This window comes from Lepidochelys kempii, chromosome 3 (assembly GCF_965140265.1).
Source record: "Lepidochelys kempii isolate rLepKem1 chromosome 3, rLepKem1.hap2, whole genome shotgun sequence".
Lineage (NCBI taxonomy): Eukaryota > Metazoa > Chordata > Testudines > Cheloniidae > Lepidochelys > Lepidochelys kempii.
In genome coordinates, this window is record NC_133258.1 from 166,066,124 (window position 1) to 166,086,861 (window position 20,738).

The 20,738-nt window shown below is 39.4% G+C and overlaps 1 protein-coding gene across 1 annotated transcript in view; it reads right to left on the bottom strand.

Annotated features, from left to right (window-relative positions):
• Positions 1-20,738, bottom strand: part of RPS6KC1 (ribosomal protein S6 kinase C1) — a 107,888-nt gene that overhangs the window by 77,547 nt on the left and 9,603 nt on the right. The window contains exons 3-5 of the mRNA XM_073338924.1: positions 12,111-12,231; positions 4,630-4,745; positions 2,147-2,240 (exon numbers count right to left, since the gene is read on the bottom strand). Coding sequence (XP_073195025.1) covers positions 2,147-2,240; positions 4,630-4,745; positions 12,111-12,231 — 331 coding nt within the window. The remainder of the gene's footprint in view (positions 1-2,146; positions 2,241-4,629; positions 4,746-12,110; positions 12,232-20,738) is intronic.

The window sequence follows — 20,738 nt, forward strand, 5'->3', positions numbered from 1 at the left end:
GCTGAGGAAATTTGCACTCCTCATAAGATTACGGACCACTGCCAGATGCACTGGCTTGTTCTGGTGTAGGCAGTCCTCTATTCACATGTAGTTTTCTGCTTGGAATGGAGTTTCAGATGCTGACTCAACCATATTGAAAGATTTCTTCATTTTTATACACAGAACTCCAACAAATGAAATCTTTATACATAAACCATATTGAAAGAAAAAAATCTCTCTCTCCAAGGTACTCTGTTTCAGAAAAAAACTGTACAAAATAGATGTTGATTTTCCTACTCTCTGAACTTTAGAAATGCTTTTTGTTAGGTTGTTCACTCTCTCTCTCTTTGTTGTTAAAATACTTTTTACCTCTGGAAATGAAGCCTCCATCTTTACACCCAGGTTTTGAAACACTGAAGTTAACAGAAGCCAAAATAATTAAATGAATTTAAGTACTAGTCCCCTTCACTGTAGTGTCTAAGTGTCTAAAGAATCATAACCAAGATTTTAAATGGAGGGTGCTTAAAATTAGGCTGTTGAAATCAGCGACCTGACTTTTCAGAAGGGCTGAACATCCAAAGCAGTGTATTTAACATCACTGGGAGCTGTGGCTACTCCGCCCTCCTGAAAACTAAGGCCTCTGATTTCAGGAGCCTAACGTTAGGCACTCTCCACACACACTTTTTTTTTTTTTTAAATAAGATTTGGCCCTTAACTAGTGCACCACGCAGTTTAAAAAGGCAACTGAGAGCCTGCTCATTGATCTAGCAGGGGTCATTGACAATGCCATGCAGGAAACCCAAATTCATCTTCCGAAGCCGGGTTTGCAGGACTGCTACAGAGTCCGCATTTATAGCCCCTGGGAACTAAAGAGTCAAGAGTGAGAGAATGCTACAGATCCTTCATAAGTAAATCCCTTCATCAGTTCCCTTTCAAAAAAGGGAGTCCTAAAATGATTTAAAGGACCCGCAGTCATCCCAAGGCTCCAGAGTGTGTGTGTGGGCGGGAGGTGGCAGAATAGGACTTGGAAGCACTTGCATTTAACAACGTTAAACATGCCTGGAACAGGAATACAAGTCTAGAAGTTTGCATAAATCAGGAGGGGGGGAAAAAGTCACAGTTGAGTACTAGTACTGCCATCTAGAGGATTTGAATATAATTATTTCTCGTTTTCAGTGTTGGTTTTGAATTAATTGTTCTATCCCAGTAATCTGGTTAGATTATAGGCTTTAAGAAAGGACAGCAACCTGGAAACTACATTTATGCCTGACAATGTATATCCTGTAGTTGCAAACACTATTGAAAAATACTATATCGGAATAAGAAAATATACTTCTGTATTTTTTCAAGTTTGTTCATTTTCTGCATTCTACAGAACATAGTGTCTAATCAGTTTCAGTTTTTCCTTAATAATCAATGTGTTTCTCCCTTCCTAAAAAGGGCCCTTGTAAATTTCACATGGAGAAGGAGAATGGTCCAGGAGTCAGGGCACTAGCCTAGCACTTGGGAAACATGGGCTCTATTTCTTACTCTGCCACAGACTTCCTATGTGACCTTAGGCAAGTCAGTCACTTAGCCTTTTCTCTGTCTCAGTTCCTTATCTGTAACATGAGGATCGTACCAGCACTTCCCTACCTCACAGGGGTGTTGTGAAGATAGCTAGACTAAAGGTTGTGAGTCACTCAGCTACTATGATAGAGGCCACATAAATACCTAAAATATAATCAAGTAGCAGAGAGATCCTTGTAAACATTTTACAAAGGAATTTTTAAAAAGGACACACGGTGTGAAGGTTGAACATTGGAATCTGGGGTTTAGAAAAAATAATCAAACAGTGCCCTTTTAAAAGTCATTACCTTTAGATATGATAGCTACCTTCAGGGGCTAAACAGCTCAAGAGTTTGTTCCCTTGTTTGGACAAGCAAAATAGTCAGTCATTATTATATTAGCTTCTGTAAGTTTTAAGAAACTTAAATCAACACATACATAGAATATACTATACAAGTAATTGTGAGACTTAAACATCAAGAGATTCTAAGAAAGGCCACATAACCTGTAGCCTTCTAGCACTGAAAGCTTTTGGAGGGTGTTTTATTTGTTTTTGTTTTTTTTAAATAGCTTATAAAAAAACCAAAGAGGTCAGATTATATCACAGAAGAAAACCAACCCTCAGAACTGCAGTCAGATAAGCTGTCAATCAGGGAATCAGATAAAGGCTCAACAGGACCAATCAATTCAGATCCATCATGCACCTCACCACCCTGAAAAAAGGAAGAAAAATATGCATTTAACTGTTATGTACCAGGTACAGTCTCATTATCGTACAACAGTAAAGGAGGAGGACGTGGTCAATTGGGTTTAAGAGATCTATTCAGCTTCCAATTTGTTTAACTTTAAATCAACTAGTCATTGAACTCAACTAATTGAATAAGCTGAAATGAAGAAAATATTCTCCCTGTATTTGCTGTAGAGGTTACTATTGTCAAAAGCTGGTTCTGCACTGCAACAAACTCTGGTTCCAGATGCTTAGCCAGTGAATTCCACCAGTTCAGAGGTCTGACTTCTTAAAAACGTGGCAGCAAACATGTATAGTAGAACCTCAACGTTACGAACATCTTGGGAATGAAGGTTGTAACTGTGAACAAGATGTTATGGTTGTTCTTTAAATAGTTCACAACTGAACCTTGACTCAATACAGCTTTGAAACTTTCCCTTAATTTTTTAGTAGTTTATGTTTTACACAGAACTGTATTTGCTTGGGGTGGGGGGGTGTTGTCTTTGCTGCTGCCTGATTACATACTTCTGGTTCAAAATAAGATGTGTGGTTAACTGGTCAGTTCGTAACTTTGGTGTTCGTAACTCTGAGGTTCTACTGTACTGTTTAATATTATTTTTGTATTTAATTTAAATTCTTTTAATATATTATAGTAAGTTTATGCCTTAGCATAGGTTTATTTTAAAAAAAACTACTGTATATAATTTTTTTAAAATCCAACTTAAAATAAAAAGAAAAGTCTACTGATCAGACACCGGAAGTCTGGTCACTACAGGTGTGGGAGGAACTGACTCATCACCCAAGCCAGCCTCTACTCAAGTGGCCCTAGCTCCCAGCCCCGGCTTTGCAGGCGAGTCCCTCCTAACCCACGCAGGGAAGGGGGGAGAGGGGAAAAGCAGCAAGTGATGGAGGGAGACGGAAAGAGGAGCAAATGGGCACAGGGCCTCAGGGGGAAGGAGCAGAGGAGGTTCCGGCATTCCTGCTGTAGTGTCCGGTTTTTAAATGTTACAAAGCTGGCAACCGTAAGTACAGATGCTTTTTCTAATTTAAGATGGACACTCAAGTACTTTAGGTCATAAATTTATTTTTCTTAAGCAAGAAAGGGGTTTTTATTGTGTGTTTTTAAACCACACAAAACCTAATCAAAATAGAAATATTTTCAAAAAATAACCCAAGGACAAAATGCAGTTGTTGCAGTACAAGACAACAAAGTGGAACAGTCCAGCCTATTAGCAGTGTCAATACCAAAGCTGGATGTGAATTAAAATAAGCATTTTAAAATTCATTTTTTCATAACGTGTTAAAGGTAAAAATACTCACCTATATGAAGTATGATTTTTATCTTTATATCACTATAAACACATAGGCTCTGAACTTCAGACATCTATGCAATCTCATTGATTTCAATTGGACTATTTATGTATGTAAAAGCGGCAAAGAGTCCTGTGGCACCTTATAGACTAACAGACATATAGGAGCATAAGCTTTCATGGGTGAATACCTACTTCGTCAGAGGCATGTAGTGGAAATTTCCAGAGGCAGGTATATATATTTATATTTATTTATAGAGGACTCTTTGCTGCTTTTACAGATCCAGACTAACACAGCTACCCCCTGATATGTATGTAAAGTTAATCATGTATATATGTGTTTACAGGATTGGGGACTAATAATAAAACATACATTGTAAGAAGCTTTTAGATTTATCTTCTGTAAATCAAAACATTTTAAAATGTTACTCTGCATATGGTGCTTTCAATATGGAAAGAACTATATGCTGGGATTTTTATATTAAAATCCCAAACAAGTTAATTACTGTCCTAAACCACATCCTGAAGTTTGGTTACCATAAACAGTTATGCGCTGCAAAAGCTGTAGTGGTTTGCACATGGCTTCCTACATACAATATTTGTTTTGTTACAGAACTGTTACAATCCCCAATGACAGTCAATACTGAAAAGTTTAACTAGTTTTCCCTTGGTTCAAAGTATATTAATAGCAGCATAAAAATACAGAAATAGTTATACTTTATTATTTCCCTCCAGAGCATCTTGGATCAAATAGCATTGGTATTGCTTTCCAGACCTCCAGTATGTTTAATAAGTCAATGAAAAAAAATTAAAGCCCTTTCCCTGAGCACCCTACAGAATACTGGCAACTTAACGAGTAAGGACACTGTACTTACCCTCTAAGGGCACCACTTCCAGCTCCCAGCCAAGTCAATGGAAAGACTCCCATTTACCTTGAAGAGGGCATCTGATCAGGCCTAAAGTCACTTCACAATTTACGGAGTAAAGGAGCAGCAGCATTAAAACTTTATTTGTATCGCTATTTAGACAAAGCACATCTGAATTATCACAGAAGTATTAACAAACCTTAAAAAAGTCTTCAAACTGTTTGCTCTTATATAGAGCAGGGATGTTGGCAGAAAACTGCAGCAGATCTTCAGCACATTGTCTTCTTTCTTTAATCACAGATTCATCAAACCGCCCTAGAACAGAAATATGAATTGACATTTTTTTAGAAATAACTAAAGCGAACATTTACTTTACAAGAAACCCTCAGAAGAGAATGCCCTGCATCTATGAGAGTCACTCAAATGCTTCAGGAGAGACTGTGCAATCTTCACACTTCGGAGTCTCAATTGTCCCTAGAGTCTTGTCTTCTGCAATCCACTTAAGTGATGAAAGCTGGCAGCCATGACAGGAATCCTTGGCTCTTCGTTCTAAGAATATGTGAGGCAACACTCTTGATTAGCCAAAAGACACTAACATATGTCCACTGAGATCTAAAAGTAACTGATACACGCTCTATTTGACAATACACTCGTCAATGTCAGTCTTAATTATGGCCCCAATCCTGGAAGGAGCTGAGCACTCGCCACTCACTCTCCAAAAAGCATGCAGGGAAAGAGTAGAGGGAGTGCTACTAAAATCCAGATGATAGATCTCCATAATATTCTCTCTCTATTGCCTCGGAAGTCCTTTACGGAGACGATAAGCAGTGTCAGGGACACCCAGCCATGTTGGAGCCACGCTGCCAGTCACCAAGGATGGTAACAAAGAACTAGCCTTCCCTCCAGGATAGCTCCTGGCTCCACGCAGGAGGGTGTTCCTTTCCTCATGGATACAAAAGGATTGCAGAGCTGCGAGGCAGCACAGCCTTCAAAATTCACACTGCTTCCCCATGCCATGCCCCAAGTCCCTCCCACCGAAGGAGAGATTATTAAGGCTCACCTTAGAGTCCCCTCCTTCCCTTCCCTCCCAACGACTGGGGGAAGCAGTGAAGGAATAATCTGGCCTATTAATTATATGCACACACTATGCAACTGAACCTCACTTCCTATAGGCTTTCATACCAATTATGTCACAGCTACTTTATCATGCAAAATAGACAGTTACAAGTTTAAAACAAAAGATAAAGGGACAGAAGTTAAGGGGAACAGACAAGAGAGAACAAAATAGATGGCACGCACTTCTGCATAGAGGAACAAGAGACTGGGAGACAAATTCAAGAAAAAGCACCTCCACTGAAGCATGGCATAAAATAAGGCTGCCTGACATCACTGAAAGCTAACTTTGAAGGTGACTGTAGAAAACCACATAGAACAAAAAAACCAAACCTCATTTACATTAGGGGCATGCAAAAAAGACTAATAATAATAATCCAGATAGAAAGTGTCAAAGTAGGATTTTTTTCAGCAGTCCCTCAAATGAACCGTTTCCACATGGTAGTGGGGAAAAGAAAAAGCCCTTCTCCCCCACCCCACCCCCAACCAGGATCAATGTCTAAGTTCACAAAGCAGCGTTTGGGGTGTGGAGTGGTTTGTTTTTCTAAACTAACAAGGACAGAATATGGAGGGGAAAAAAAATCTCACCTCAGTAAACTGCAGTGACTGAAATTGCATGGTCTTACAAGTCTGAACGCTAAATACAACAAACATACTGACTTAAATAACAGAAACCCTGCTGAAAAAGACGTCAAACAGCCAGCTAAGTTGGAACCTATAACATCGACAAAAAGCACACTGCGCATTTGAACTATCCCATTAAAAGTTTAACAATTGCAATGCTTTTTAGTTCTTTAACTCATGCGCCACTATCAACTATAATACTCGGCGGTCAGAGGTAGAAATATCAGATCGCATTGGCTTGTCTGTGCACTATATATAAGCGCACCCACTTGAGTAAAGCCATGTCACTGACAGCAGTCAGAAAAACTGATCACAGTGATGGCTCCCATTTCCTACACTCTCCTGCCCCGCTCCCCCTCATATTCTCAAGTTGGCAATCTTGTTAACTGCTTCTATATTTGGATGGATCTGTCTCTAACGTCTCAACCATAAATCCTGCGGGGAATTCTGCACCAAAAAAATTAAAATTCTGTGTGCAATATTTTAAAATTCTGTAAAATTCTGCATATTTTTTGTCAAAATAATGCAATACAATCCAGCTAGTTTTAATTATTTTGGTAATTTATTTAAACTACAATGCAATGGATGGAGAATGGTAGTGGGGAGCACTGGAGGAAATCACCAAACCCGCTCTGTCTAATAATAACGTAGCTAGTATTGACCCTTTACTTCTAGTTGTTAGTCAACAAATATATGCAGCCATATGCTATGCTAAAATCATCACTGTCACCTTCAATTCCCTGCATCTCTTGGCCAACCTAAAATACAGTTTCAGACGCTTCAGGGCAACCACCATGTCTTCTGTTTTCTCTCAAGTACTGTGCACATCCATGATGCTACATAAACAAGAGTAATACTCTTGTTTTGCAAATATGTGAACAGCTGTACATAGAGATTACAATGGGTCAAAAACTGGTACCTCAGATTATGTTCCCTTCATGTTTCATGGTTGTGCGGGAATCAAAATGAATCTCTGCAGCCAAACTGAGAACGGTCATTTCCTAGAAACAGATACTAGGATACTTTAACGGTAACAGCCACATGACAATTCAAAGAAGTTTTAACAGCTGGCTCTGTTATCAGCACTTTAAATTCCCATGGTCCATGCCAATGTGTTTTTTCCTGTGAGGAGGGTGGAAAAAGTCCAGGTGAAGTACAGGAAAGCAATATGAATTTTCCCCAAAGGGTTTCATCCTGTGATATAACCAGCACTATTACACCAGAAAAAAAAATACACACACTACAGCTTTTCATTTTCAAAAGTTGTGGGACTAAAGCACGAAATATAAACATTCCAGTTCTGCAGATCTCTCAACTATTTATTCCACTAAAGGTGGAAGTGTATCATGGCTCTTCCATTTCCACACAGTCCTTGATGCCTCAGAGTGTTCTCTTCAGCTCTTTAAGTGCTACAGCCTGGGACTCTGTACAAGTTTAATATTTTCTGTACAGAAAATAAGAGCAGCTGTAACAACTGTTAAAGCTCATTTGTAAACTGCATCATCTGCTATTCTTTGTACTAAAATGACAAAGTTTTAAAAAATATACACATTTTCAGAAGTCAGCAACTAATGACAGTGCTAACAAATAACCAGTTTAAAGGCTACCGCAAAGGGGACAAAAATCACATGATGGAAGGAAGAATACAGAAAAGCATCAATTGCTAATGTAGAGTTAGAGGAAAAGGAATTAATATACAAATGGGACTGATCTTGCAGTTCAAAATAAAACACTACTCATGAAAATAAAATACCTATATGCAACAACTCAAAATATACCAACATTTCACTTTGTCCTCCACTAAACAAGCAACCATAACTGATCCTCTGAAGAAAGATGCCCTGAATAATTTTAAGAAATGCCTCAACTGGAATAAAAGGCAGCTTCATCCATTTTTATTCCTTTTTAGCTTTCCAATAAGTTATCATTTTAACTTGTTATGCATTACCTCTTTTCCTGGGCTTTTCTGTTGCTCTTATTTCAAATGTGATTTTTTTAAAAGAAAGGCTCTTTGTACAAGAAGTGAAAAAGAACTACACTGAATACTTTTGTAGATTCTCTCCCCTTATATTCTATACTGTAGCCATTTGTGTGTGTATAAAACAATAGAATAAGGCTGTCTTTCAGAAGAGATTTCACCCACAATTCTACTCCAGCTCACAGGGCTTGAGCAAGACTGGCTAGCCTCAGATTTAAGATTTCCATCCATTTTAATTACTTTTAAAATCTCTCTCAAGAACTCTTAGTTTCTTTTTTGGGTATCTTACCCTATATGGCTTTATATAGGGATCTATTCTCCTCTCCACTCCTAGAGCATATCTTTGTTTTCAATTTAAATCTTGGACAGCAAATATCAGCTTTGAAAGCATCCTGGATAATGACCATGCTACTCTGTAAATTAGATACAAAATCAACTCGAGATTATATTGATAATATATTCTCCACTTAACTATGCAGCGTGCAAGTGCTGACATGGAACTGATATTCACCTCGGATCCAATTTCACAGATAAGCAAAATAAAAACAACATTAAATGCAATTCAGTCTCAGCTTTGGAAGAGAGCCAAAGCTCTCTGTGTACTTCAGGGGACTCTATGCAGGCATCCATAAAATCCACATCACAACTCAATTTTCTTGCAAATCACTTACATGTTTCACATCCACTATTAGTTATCAGAAGGAAACACCATTTTGTGTTAAATGCAACAGGATCAGGCAACATGTAGTGACACCTATAATTAAGGTTTCAGAGTAGTAGCCATGTTAGTCTGTATCCGCATCATGTGCCAGCAATGCCCCTCTGCCATGTACATTGGCCAAACCGGACAGTCTCTACGCAAAAGAATAAATGGACACAAATCTGACATCATAACATTCAAAAACCGGTAGGAGAACATGTCAAACTCTCTGGCCACTCAGTAAAAGACTTAAGGGTGGCAATTCTGCAACAGAAAAGCTTCAAAAGCAGACTCCAATGAAAAACTGCTGAGCTTGAATTAATATGCAAACTAGATACCATTAACGTGGGTTTGAATAGAGACTGGGAGTGGCTGGTTCATTTCACATATGGAATCTATTTCCCCATGTTAAGTATCCTCACACCTTCTTGTCAACTGTCTAAATGGGCCATCCTGATTATCACTACAAAAGTTTTTTTCTCCTGCTGATAATAGCTCATCTTAATTAATTAACCTCATACAGTTTGTACGGCAACTTCCACCTTCTCTGTGTGTGTGTGTGTGTGTGTGTGTATATTTATTCTTACTATATGTTCCATTCTATGCATCCGATGAAGTGAGCTGTAGCCCACGAAAGCTTATGCTCTAATAAATTTGTTAGTCTCTAAGGTGCCATAAGTACTCCTGTTCTTTTTACCTATAATTAAGGTTACCTTACACGCTTCATTATAAGACCCTGATTTCAGTTGCTTATAAAAGACTTTGCAACTTTAACGATTCAGGCTGAACTTTTCCAAGCGGGGCATCTGCCTCAAAATGAGTTTTAATTGGAAAGTTTTAGCTGAACCATTCTCTGAATAAAGCAGGGGCTCCATGGGACAAAAATATAGTATATAATCATGTAATTGAAGTCTGTTATAACATACGTGCACAAGGGGGCCAAATTAAGATTGAACAGGCAATCTTAATTCTGGCATTTCCAGACTTTTAAGTGCTTGACTTTGCAACCTTAGCGTTCTTTTAACATAGGTTTTTGTGTGCAATAGTAAGTAGAGGATAGAGAAAATGCACAATGTATCTTGAAAAGACAAAAAACTAATGTACATGGTAGTTCTACCAAGAGATACTGTTAAGGAATAAAGCCCAATGCTGCAGTCATTGTGAGTGCAGACCTTTCCTTGAAGTTTTCAGGATTTTTGAGCACAGAGCAGGGTCTGTCTCATGCTTAATCACTGTGGAGAAACCACCAGAAAGCTCCTAAAACTATTACAATAATCAGGCCCCTTGAAGTATTTGTTAGCATTGAATTAGTATCCTGAATGAATTCAAAACATTAATAAGAGTGAGATTTTTACTTTCAGTCTATGTACATTTTAAAATGTCTAGCTTTAGACTGTTCTTAACTGAAAAGTTAAGTATTTGTAGGGTGCTATAAACACAGGTATGGTGAAGAGATGATAGTATTGCCACTGAATTATAGTTATTTTGAGGGGGGAAATCCTTAAATTTAGAATTTTCAGTTGTGAACACAGTGTTAGCTTTGCCAATTTAAAATTTGGCAAAAATGGTTTAATCACTTTTAATCTTAAAAAAAACCCCAAAATTAAAATGGTCAAAATAATTCCATTTTAAAAATTATAGACACATATACATACAAGTGTTTGCTAGGTACTCCATATAGGGATAAGTAAACTGCCTAGTACAGGCAATATCCTGCCCTAGTATTGACAATATCCTCAACCATTCCTAGATACCACATGCATAATATCTTTTAGAAAGAGAATTAGTGGAATAAGAGGCCATAGTCCCATTTTGTCTTGCTGAGCACAAAGCTCTCTGAAATAAGAATACTCTAATTACAAAAATAGACCTGAACAGCTTTGGATTTTCCACATAAATCTGTAAGTAAACAAAATTTTGCACGATGATTATTGTGGCGTAATGCTCAAAAACCAGGAATGTTTCTAAAGGATTTGAGGAAGGGAGGTTCCTACTGCAATTAGGTTCAGAGTCAACTATGTAATAAATAATACATATGGGAAGAAGAAGAGGTTTATTTTTAATTATGTGTCTTGGGGTTCAAGCTACAGAGCCTATTCTCCCTTCGATGTTTTAAAGGTAATCGGAGTTGTATGCACTTATTGAAAAGTGTGGGTTTAGTACCCGCTATGAAAAACCTATAGTAAGCTTAAGGTTAGGACAAAAAACACAAGCAATTCTACACTGAGGAAGACACCCAGGACAAACCCATTTCTTCTTAAAATGGAGCACATTAATCCACTTTAAAACCTTAACATTACATTTCTTGTTGGGAGTAACAGTTTTCAACTTTTTTTGGATTTATTATAATTATACAGTTTGTTCCAATACAACTTCCAATACCTGGAGTTGTTCCACTTTATTAGATGTCCATTTGATTTCACTTTTAAAGCTTGATCACCTACGTCAAAAGTTAATTCTCAAATACTTCTTAAAAAATAATTCTTCAAGGAAACACATTTATAAACAGTTTCCATTAAATAACTCACATTTTCTGAAGCTCTTCTTCTTCTCATTTTTATTACTAAGGACAATAATATAAAGATCTGTGTTCCTAAGAGCTAGTTAGTTCTTGCTACTTATTCCTCACCTGAAGTTATAATCCTCTGATGCAATAAACGGTTGCTCTAGATATAATGGTGATGTCAAAAACATAATTAGATAAAACTGGGAATGAACATCAAATTTCCTAAGAGACAAAAAATTAATTTCCTAAGAGACAAAAATCCTTTCCTTCACTAAATAGTTTAATAATGTAATATAAATAGATCATTAAAAATTACAACCATCTTTTTGGTGTAAGAACAAATGTAATTATTTTGTTTTGTAGCTGACAGTATACAAGTGTTAGTCACATAGCTAATATTTGTTACAGATTGCAAACTCCTCAGAACAGGAACCTCATGTTTTTATGCCTGTAAAGTGCAACATACATCCATAAACATTCAGAGCATATAGTTCTTTAACTGAAAGCAAACAAGAGGATACAGTCTATGTTATTTTGATAACTTCAGTACAAGTCAATAACTTTACAGCCACAGAACTGTGATCCACCCATATCTCATTAAGATCCTCATAATAAGACAAAGAGTTAACTACTAAAACCAAGTAAGTTTTAGCAGTAGCATGTACAAAGGTGCAGCTGGCAGCTCCAGAATGAGATGTATTTATGATTCATTAGCTAATATTGAACAGTTTTAGAAATTCAAAAAGAAGGCATGCTTACCAAATACTATTGCTTTGGCAAAAGGCGGAAACAATTCTGTATGCCTGTTTACGTTTTTATGAATTTGCCAGAGATCTTTGTGCAGTTTCTTAAAGTCACTGTATCTCTTCCAAACAACAATCTGAAACAGAAAAGGGGGAAAAAAGCATTAATGAGTTTAATAGCTCACAGTGAGGTAATTGTTGCTAAGTGTGGCTGAAAGCAAGAGCAGTTTAACATAATTGCACTAGGTCATCCAAAAAGAGTTGCCAACAAACTCTTTACAAAAATCAAGATGCTAAACAGGTTCTAATTAGTATTTTTAGTGGTTTCTTTTAACAGCTAGCTTAGAAGTTTCTCCATAGGGGAAAAAATTAGGCAATAATTTTACGGTCTCTTGTTTGTAAATCGTTCCACTTTACTTTTGAGTGCTCGCTACATAAATTCTGTCTTAATAAAGTTGTATTACTCCTACTTTAAAAGCTCATTTTGTGAGATGCACAGTTCCTTGATCTGACACACACCATGGCACATCAACCAAAATGGTTTTCTCTAATACTTGCACAAAGGGCTATATGGCCTGTTTTCCTTACCTCTGTATTCTAAGAGTCAGCAATTACTCAGGCATGCATAACATGCTTTTTGGGCAATAGACAGGATATACTGTGTAGCCCCTGCATCTGGCCTCAAATGCATTGTCTAAGGAAATATGAAGATTACCTATGGCAAGTGTCTTTTAGCTCAGAATCTTTCCTTCTCTTATATCTAATCCGAACAGCTACATATGTAATTATATATGATAGCCACAGGCAATCTTTACATATGTACACACCCTGTTCCACTGGCCCCTTTTGACCAACAGAACCATAATGTACAGATGAACTGTGGGGAAAAGCCTAACGGAGGTGATGAAGAGGGGAAGAATGATGCTGCCTTCAATCACACAGTGACTCAATACTGCACAGGGAACCAAAAGGGGAGGGAGGAAGAAAAAGAAGGATGGGGAGTTATTCTACCTCCACCATACACAACAATACGTTGAGCACCAGCAGGTGAAAAAAAATCATGGAGGGGAGAGAGACGAAAGAAAAACAGAGAATGTTCATGAGACAGGGAATCAGAGACAGAACAATTTGGCCCATAATATTTGTGTGCGTAAAGATCTGATTACCTATAAATGTAAGCATGAATTTAAATAGTTTGCCATGAACATCCCTGAACCAAAAATCCAACACCATGTTCTGTGTAATCTGGGCAAAACCTTTGATTACAGGAGGGCAAGGAGACCACTGGTACATTATAACATTGGCAGGATAAGGATTTCTACATTACTATATTCAACAAAATTTAGCTCCACTCCGTAGTTCTACCCAATTGCTGAAAAGTACAAAAGTCAGCTATTAATACAGTTTCCACTGTTTCTTCCCAGTTCTTTGTGTTTCACCCTACAATAGCCTGAACTATAAGTGGGGGGAAATTAGGGCCAGGAAAAGAATTCAGCAATTAAATCTGAATCTAACAGACCTAATAAGCTTTGGTTTATGAAAGAGATGAAAGCATTTTATGTGCCAGCTCTGAGTTCATTCAGGCCCTTTGCCCTGTCCTAATCCACATTAAATGTTAAGGTGTAACAACAGTGACAAAACACGTGAAGTATATGCAGCAGCATATCCAATTATTTTATCAGTCAAATTCATCTCTCAAGTTTTATGTAGTAAAACACCATGAGACAGATTCCAAGTGAAATATTCCTTTAACTGATTTTAAACAGTTTACTCCCCAGGTAGAAATCTGAAAGTATCAAAATTAAGGACCAAATTTTGTTCATACAAACCAAATCAGAAGTGTATTGAGATATCAAGAATCAGATCTAGTCAAAAGGTTGTTGTGGTTTTCCCTCAATTTGACCCAATTTGGTAGAAAAAACCCCATATTTTGCCGAGGCCAGAGGACATTCTTAAACTCATTGGTAATGAGAATATGCATAAATCCCAACCCACACTAAAAATATAAACATTAAGGGGAGCTTGCTACAACATGGTTAAAGCTTCAGTGGTGTGGATAGACCTAACCATTTCTTCACCAGTAGGCCATAATAACGGACTGTCCAAAGCTTTAATCTAGATACATCCTAGCCACTCTATAAATTTTAATCCATGTTGTAACTAGCTCTCCTGATGCAGTTATGCCACAAACTCTACTATACTTTGGCCTGGTCTCCGCTACAAAGATAGGTTGACATAAGCCACTTTGCATCAACCTTGTTGTGAGTATCTACATTTAAATGTCTCTCCCACCAACGAAAGTGCTCCTTTACAGCGACACAGTAACACCACCTCCCCGAGCAAACATTGAGCCATGGTCGATATACTGAGGCCAACACAGTGTGAGTACAGATGCTGTGTTACCTACGTCAAAACTAACAGTCCTCCAGCAGCTGTCCCACAATGCCAGACACCGACCTCTCTGGTTGCAATCACGAACTCCATGGCCCAGAGTCACAGAGACTGGAAGCCACCCACACACTTTAAAACCCCATGAATTTTTTAAATGCCTTTTCCTGGTTTTCCACCTTGATGAGCTCTCTTAGCAGCTCTCCACTGTTGCATTCAACTGCCCAGCTGAAGACGCCAGGTACACACAGCAGACCCTCTCCAGCCTGGATTAGACAAGATATATTGGATCTCCTGGACCTGTGAGGAGAAGAGGCTTTGCAAGCACAGCTACGGACCAGCTGTAGAAATGTTGACATCTACAAGCAGATTGCTCAGGGGATGCAGGAGAAGGGGTACAACAGGGCCAAGGAACTGCAGCAAGCAGACAAGAAGGCCAGGGAGGCCAACAGTCCATCCGATGCTGAGCTGAAGACCTGCCACTTTTACAAAGAGCTGCAAGCTATACTAGGTGGAGACTCCACCACTAGAGCACTGCACGGATACAGTATTTACATCCACGTTTGTGGATGTCCACAGATATCCAAGGAGCTGCAGGGCTCTACAGGAGACGCAGACCACGGAGTGGAAGGGTCTCCTGTCCGGGAGCATGAGAGCCACTTGCACATACTAGCTTGACCAAGGACAGCTGCCCTCGAGCCTGGTGCCCACTCCAGTGGGCGGGGCGAAGGGCAGTAGAGCCACGCCAGAGGGACTGCCACGCGTGGCGCTGGCTCCTGCAAGCGTTGGCCCAAGATGCTGCTGCTTTCGCCGCTGCGGTTCCCAGTAGAGCCCTGCAGCTCCTCAGATATCCACTTTGCAGCCGCAGATATAAATTTTGTATCCATGCAGGGCTCTATCCACCATCACCCCACACACCACCATGGATATCTCAGAGTCACAGACCCCTGCCATTAGCAGCAAGCACAAGGAGGAGGAGGAGGAGGAGGAGGATGGGGGACATGTGACCAGAGAGGTCCACCTATGCCACAAACCAGGGCCCGTTTGAGATTCCACTGCAGTTCAGACGAGCACAGGTGAGCCTGATGAAGCGGAAAGAACCTCAGATAAGTGTGAAAATTTATTTCCTACTACAGTGGCAGGTGCAGAAAAAGCAGAGGGAGAGGTACCACAGCATAATGGGACTTCTCTGGCAGCAAACACAGATGCTGCAAACGTATAGACCTACAGGTTCAAAAGTCACAGGCTTACCTCCCTTTGCAGTCCATGGAGAACTCCATTATAGCACCTCCCCACACCTCCCTCAACATTCAACATGGCATCAGGGATTGCATCCCTATGCCTACAACTCCACCCCATTAAGGACAACCACAGATTCATGTACATTGACCTATGAGAGCCACAGTTGCTGTACGCATAGCTAAAATGGGCATGAATATTCTTTCCCCATCTTAAGCTCTGTTCTATAGATTTATTAAGTTTTTAGTATATTTGCTTTTTAACTTGCACAGAACATTTCTGCAGTGTTTTCATTATTCAATAAACTTCTATTGTTTGGAAAACAATTCTTCTTTATTAGTTCCCAATATATGCTGCAGAATGCCTAGTGATACTGAAAGCACCACAAACATACAGCAAGCACCATACAATTCCTAACATGCCCCAAAACAGCAGGGCCAGGTAGAGCACGGTACACCACAATTCATTACTGTGGCTCACTATTAAAACAGTCTTTCAAAGCCTCTCTGAGCCGTACAGTTCTGTGTTGAGCTCTTCTAATAGCCCTCGTTTCTGGCTTTTCAAACTCAGCAGACAGATGATACACCTCCACTCTCCATTCTGGTGGCAAACATTCCCCCCTTTGCTTCTCAGATATTATGCAGGACACAACAAGCAGCTATAACCTTTGGGATTTTTTTTTCCACTGAGATCCAATCTTGTGAGTAAACAAAACCATCGCCCCTTCAATCTATCTAAAGAAGCACATTCAGCTGTCGTTCTCCACCTGCTGAGCTGGTAGTTGAATCTTTCCTTGGTGCTGTCAAGGTGACCGGTGTACCCGCTTCAAGAGCCAGGGGAGGAAGGGGTAAGCTGGGTCACCCAGAATCACTATTGGCATTTCAATGTTGCCAATGGTAATGTGTCAGTCAGGAAAGAAAGCCCCTACTTGTAGCTTTCTGAACAGTCCTGTGTTCTTACAGATGGGAGTGTCATGCACCTTCCATGGCCAGCCAACACTGATGTTGGTGAGGCATTCCTGGTGATCCAATAATGCTTGCAAAACCACAGAAAGGTAGTCCTTTCTGTTGATGTACTCTGTGGCAAGGTGGTCTGGTGCCACAGGAAGGACGTGTGCGTCATCTATCACTCCACTGCAGTTTGGAATCCAGTTGCTGCAAATCCATCCTCTACAGGGTCCTGCCCATTGCCAAGAGTCACAGTCCTGCATAGCAGGAGATGATTTGTGGCCCTGCACACTTGCATGACAACTGCCCCTGAAGTAGATTTTCCAGCTCCAAAATTATTTCCAACTGACCAATAGCAATCCACAGTGTGATTGCCACTCGCTTCTCCACTGTCAATGTGGCTCTCCTTTTGGTGTCTCTGAGCTGGAGAGCTGGGCCAAGCTCACCACACAGATCCAGGACTGTGCATCCGAAAGTTCTGCAGCTACTGCTCATCATCCCAAGCCTGTATTACGACACAATCCCACCAGTCAGTGCTCATTTCCTGGACCCAGAAATTACGCTCCACCATCTGCAGATGCTCTGTGAACACCACCATCAGCCTTGCATTCCCACAGCAATGTCCTCCAGGAAATCATCATGTCACACGCTGATTCAGTTTTTCTTACAGCTCTGCAAATACTACAGGATTTTGTGTCCTGTGCCTGCTACACTTATGACAACAGTACAGAGCTGAGCAGGCTCCATGCTTCTGTCAGAGATGTCAGACAGCAAGGAGGGCCACAGGGATTGGTGAAATACCTTTTTTTAAAAAAAGGTATAACAATTATGAGACATAGATGACATTATGGGATGGGTGCAGTGTAGTTGTAGCCGTGTGGGTCCCTGGTTATGAGAGAGACACGGTGAGTGAGAAGTTGACCCAGTAAAAGATATTACCTCACCCACCTTGTCTCTCAAAATTGTGGGATGGAGAGTTACATGCTGGGAAGTTAACTCCTTACTCCCAGCCACCCCCGTGTGACTTGTTTCTGCCCCACCATACATTGCCAACAGTTCCCAAAAGACAGCGCACTGGACAGTGACGAGTTGCACACTGGGAAACCTACCTATGGTGCACTGCACCGTGCATTGACACAAGCACCCCTGGTGAGTGCCCGCAGCACCAACGCAAGAAGCCAAGTATGCATGTGCACAAGCGATATACTAACTGCAGTGTCTTTATGCCAACGAACTTGTGCCAGCAAAAGTTAGTAATGTAGGCACACTCTTTGCAGCGATCAGGCTCAGGAGAACAAAACAAGAAATCTAGGACTTCCCGAGGGAGAGGATCCCCTGGCCTAAGTTTTCAGAAGGGACTAATAATTAGGGATGCTTCAAGTTTTTGAGTGCCCAATCCAAGCTACCACAAGCAAAGGAGTCAAATTCTAATCGGGTGATTGATGAGCACTGTTTTATAGATAATCCCAGAACCACCACATAAAACTGCTCAAGAGAATGAAAAGTCCATGATCATGGAGAGGAATCTGGTTCGGAGGGAGGATGACAAACTGCAATCTGAGGACTAAAGAAATGCAGTAAAGGGTATTTGTCTGGTGAGAGTGTGAATATATTGTTAGTTGTTATAGTTAGGCTTGGAAGAATTCAATTTTTAAAGGTAAATGTCAGTAAACAATTTCACAAACCACACACAAACAGATGAAAAAAATATTTCCACCAATAATCATCAAAATTTACAGGTAGGAAAAGTAAGGAAAATGCTGTTTGAAACTGTAGAGTCAAAATCCAGTGATCCAAACTTCTGAATTAACCTGGTTACAAATGGACTAAAAAATGAACAGCAAAAACAGGTATGATTGGATTTAAGGATATTTACTTTGTATATTCGGACATGTGATGTTGACCACTTGTGTTTTCACGGTTTATAAAAGCTTTAAATTTTGAGTCTCTGTCTGCTGTCATTAAATAATTGTTGACACTCCCCCATAATTTCTGCAATTTTAAAAATAGAAAAAATGCTTAAGTAGTGATATTATCTGTTGAAATTGTATAAAAAATTAATCCAATTCTGCAAAGGCTACACTGTTCTGATGTGATAGGCTGTTTGTCATGGTTAGAATAATTGGAGCACTAGTAACTGTTTTACACACCTTCCTTCCACAATAAACAATGGTTTCTCCACCCTGGGCTGGACACACACAGTTATCATTACCCCTTTACTCCTTCTGCACACACGGCTTTACCTGATTATCTCCCTTCCCTCTCCCCACAGTAGTAGTTGGGGGTGCTTGATGTAGAAGTTGGTTGTGATGGGAGACGGTAATTTGGTAAAGGGTTACGTCCAGAAGGGCTGTTAAAAGGGGAGATGGAAGGCTGCAAAGAGAGGGAAGCAGACTGAAGGCTGCGGTGGATGGCCCATGAATAGCAGTAGTTGTAGCAATGTTAATGTTGTGAGTGGAGGAAATACGTATTGTAAAGTGGCTCAACTTTTCTGGGTTTGTGTCAAGGGTGCTACATGTACAACATGCCTAACTGCTTCACAACTAAGTAGATGTATTTATTTTCTAGGGTTTTTAAAATGATTAATGGTGATAAGCATAGACCCTATTAGGGGGAGAGGATGGAAGAGCAGCTGCTGATAGTCCTTCAGTGACTGTACATAAATCTTTCTCTGTTGTGGGATAAAAATCTGATATAAAAGCTCCTGATGGAGGTTGGGTGCATACCTGGCCACTAGACAGGATTGTGTGCACTGTGCTTAAATGTTCAGTTATAACATGAATAATAGCTAAAAGTGATCCTAACTCAAGCATCTGAAAATTAAGATCTACTCAGGAGCCACCTATTTACTAAATTTTGGATAGACTATTTTTAAGATAGTCAACAACAAAAGTAGGACTCCTGAAGAAAAACTTCAGCCAGAGCTCAAATTCAGGAAGACTTCCTATTAAAAACGTAGGAGAGAAATCAAGTAAAAAACTACACACAAAATCCAGAGAGTGCATAAGAACTTATACTGTATGAAGTTCCACAACAACTGGCAACTGGCTTTTCGCGAAAAAGCAGGAATGTAAACTAGAGATGTCAATTAATCGCAGTTAACTCATGCGATTAACTAAAAAAAATTAATCGCAATTAATTGCGGTTTTAATCACACTGTTAAACAACAGAATACCAATTGAAATGTAGAAAAACATCCAAAGATATTTAATATATTTTCAAATATATTGATTTCAATTACAACACAGAATATAAAGTGTACAGTGCTCACTTTATATTATTTTTATTACAAATATTTGCACTGTAAAATTATAAACGAAATAGTATTTTTCAATTCACCTCATACAAGTACTGTAGTGAAATCTCTTTATTGTGAAAATGCAACTTACTTTTTTTTTTTTGTTAGATAACTGCACTCAAGAACAAAACATTGTAAAACTTTAGAGCCTACAAGTCCACTCAGTCCTACTTCATGTTCAGCCAATTGCTAACACAAACAAGTTTGTTTACATTTATGGGAGATAATGTTGCCCACATCTTATTTACAATGTCACCATAAAGTGAGAACAGGCATTCGCATGGGACTTTTATAGCCAGCATTGCAAGGGATTTATGTGACAGATATGCTAAACAATTGTATGTTCCTTCATGCTTTGAACACCGTTCCAGAGGACATGCTTCCATGCTGATGCTCGTTAAAAAAATAATGTGTTAATTAAATTTGTGACTGAAGTTCTTGGGGGGAGAATTGTAGGTCTCCAGCTCTGTTTTACCCACATTCTGCCATATATTTCATGTTATAGTAGTCTCGGACGATGACTCAGCACATGTTGTTCATTTTAAGAACACTTTTGCTACAGATCTGATAAAAGGCAAAGAAGATACCAATGTAAGATTTCTAAAGATAGGTACAGCACTCGACCCAAGGTTTAAGAATCTGAAGTGCCGTCCAAAATCTGAGAGGGATGAGGTGTGGAGCATGCTTTCAGAAGTCTTAGAAGAGCAACACTCTGATGCAGAAACTACAGAACCCGAACCACCAAAAAAGAAAATCAACATTCTGCAGGTGG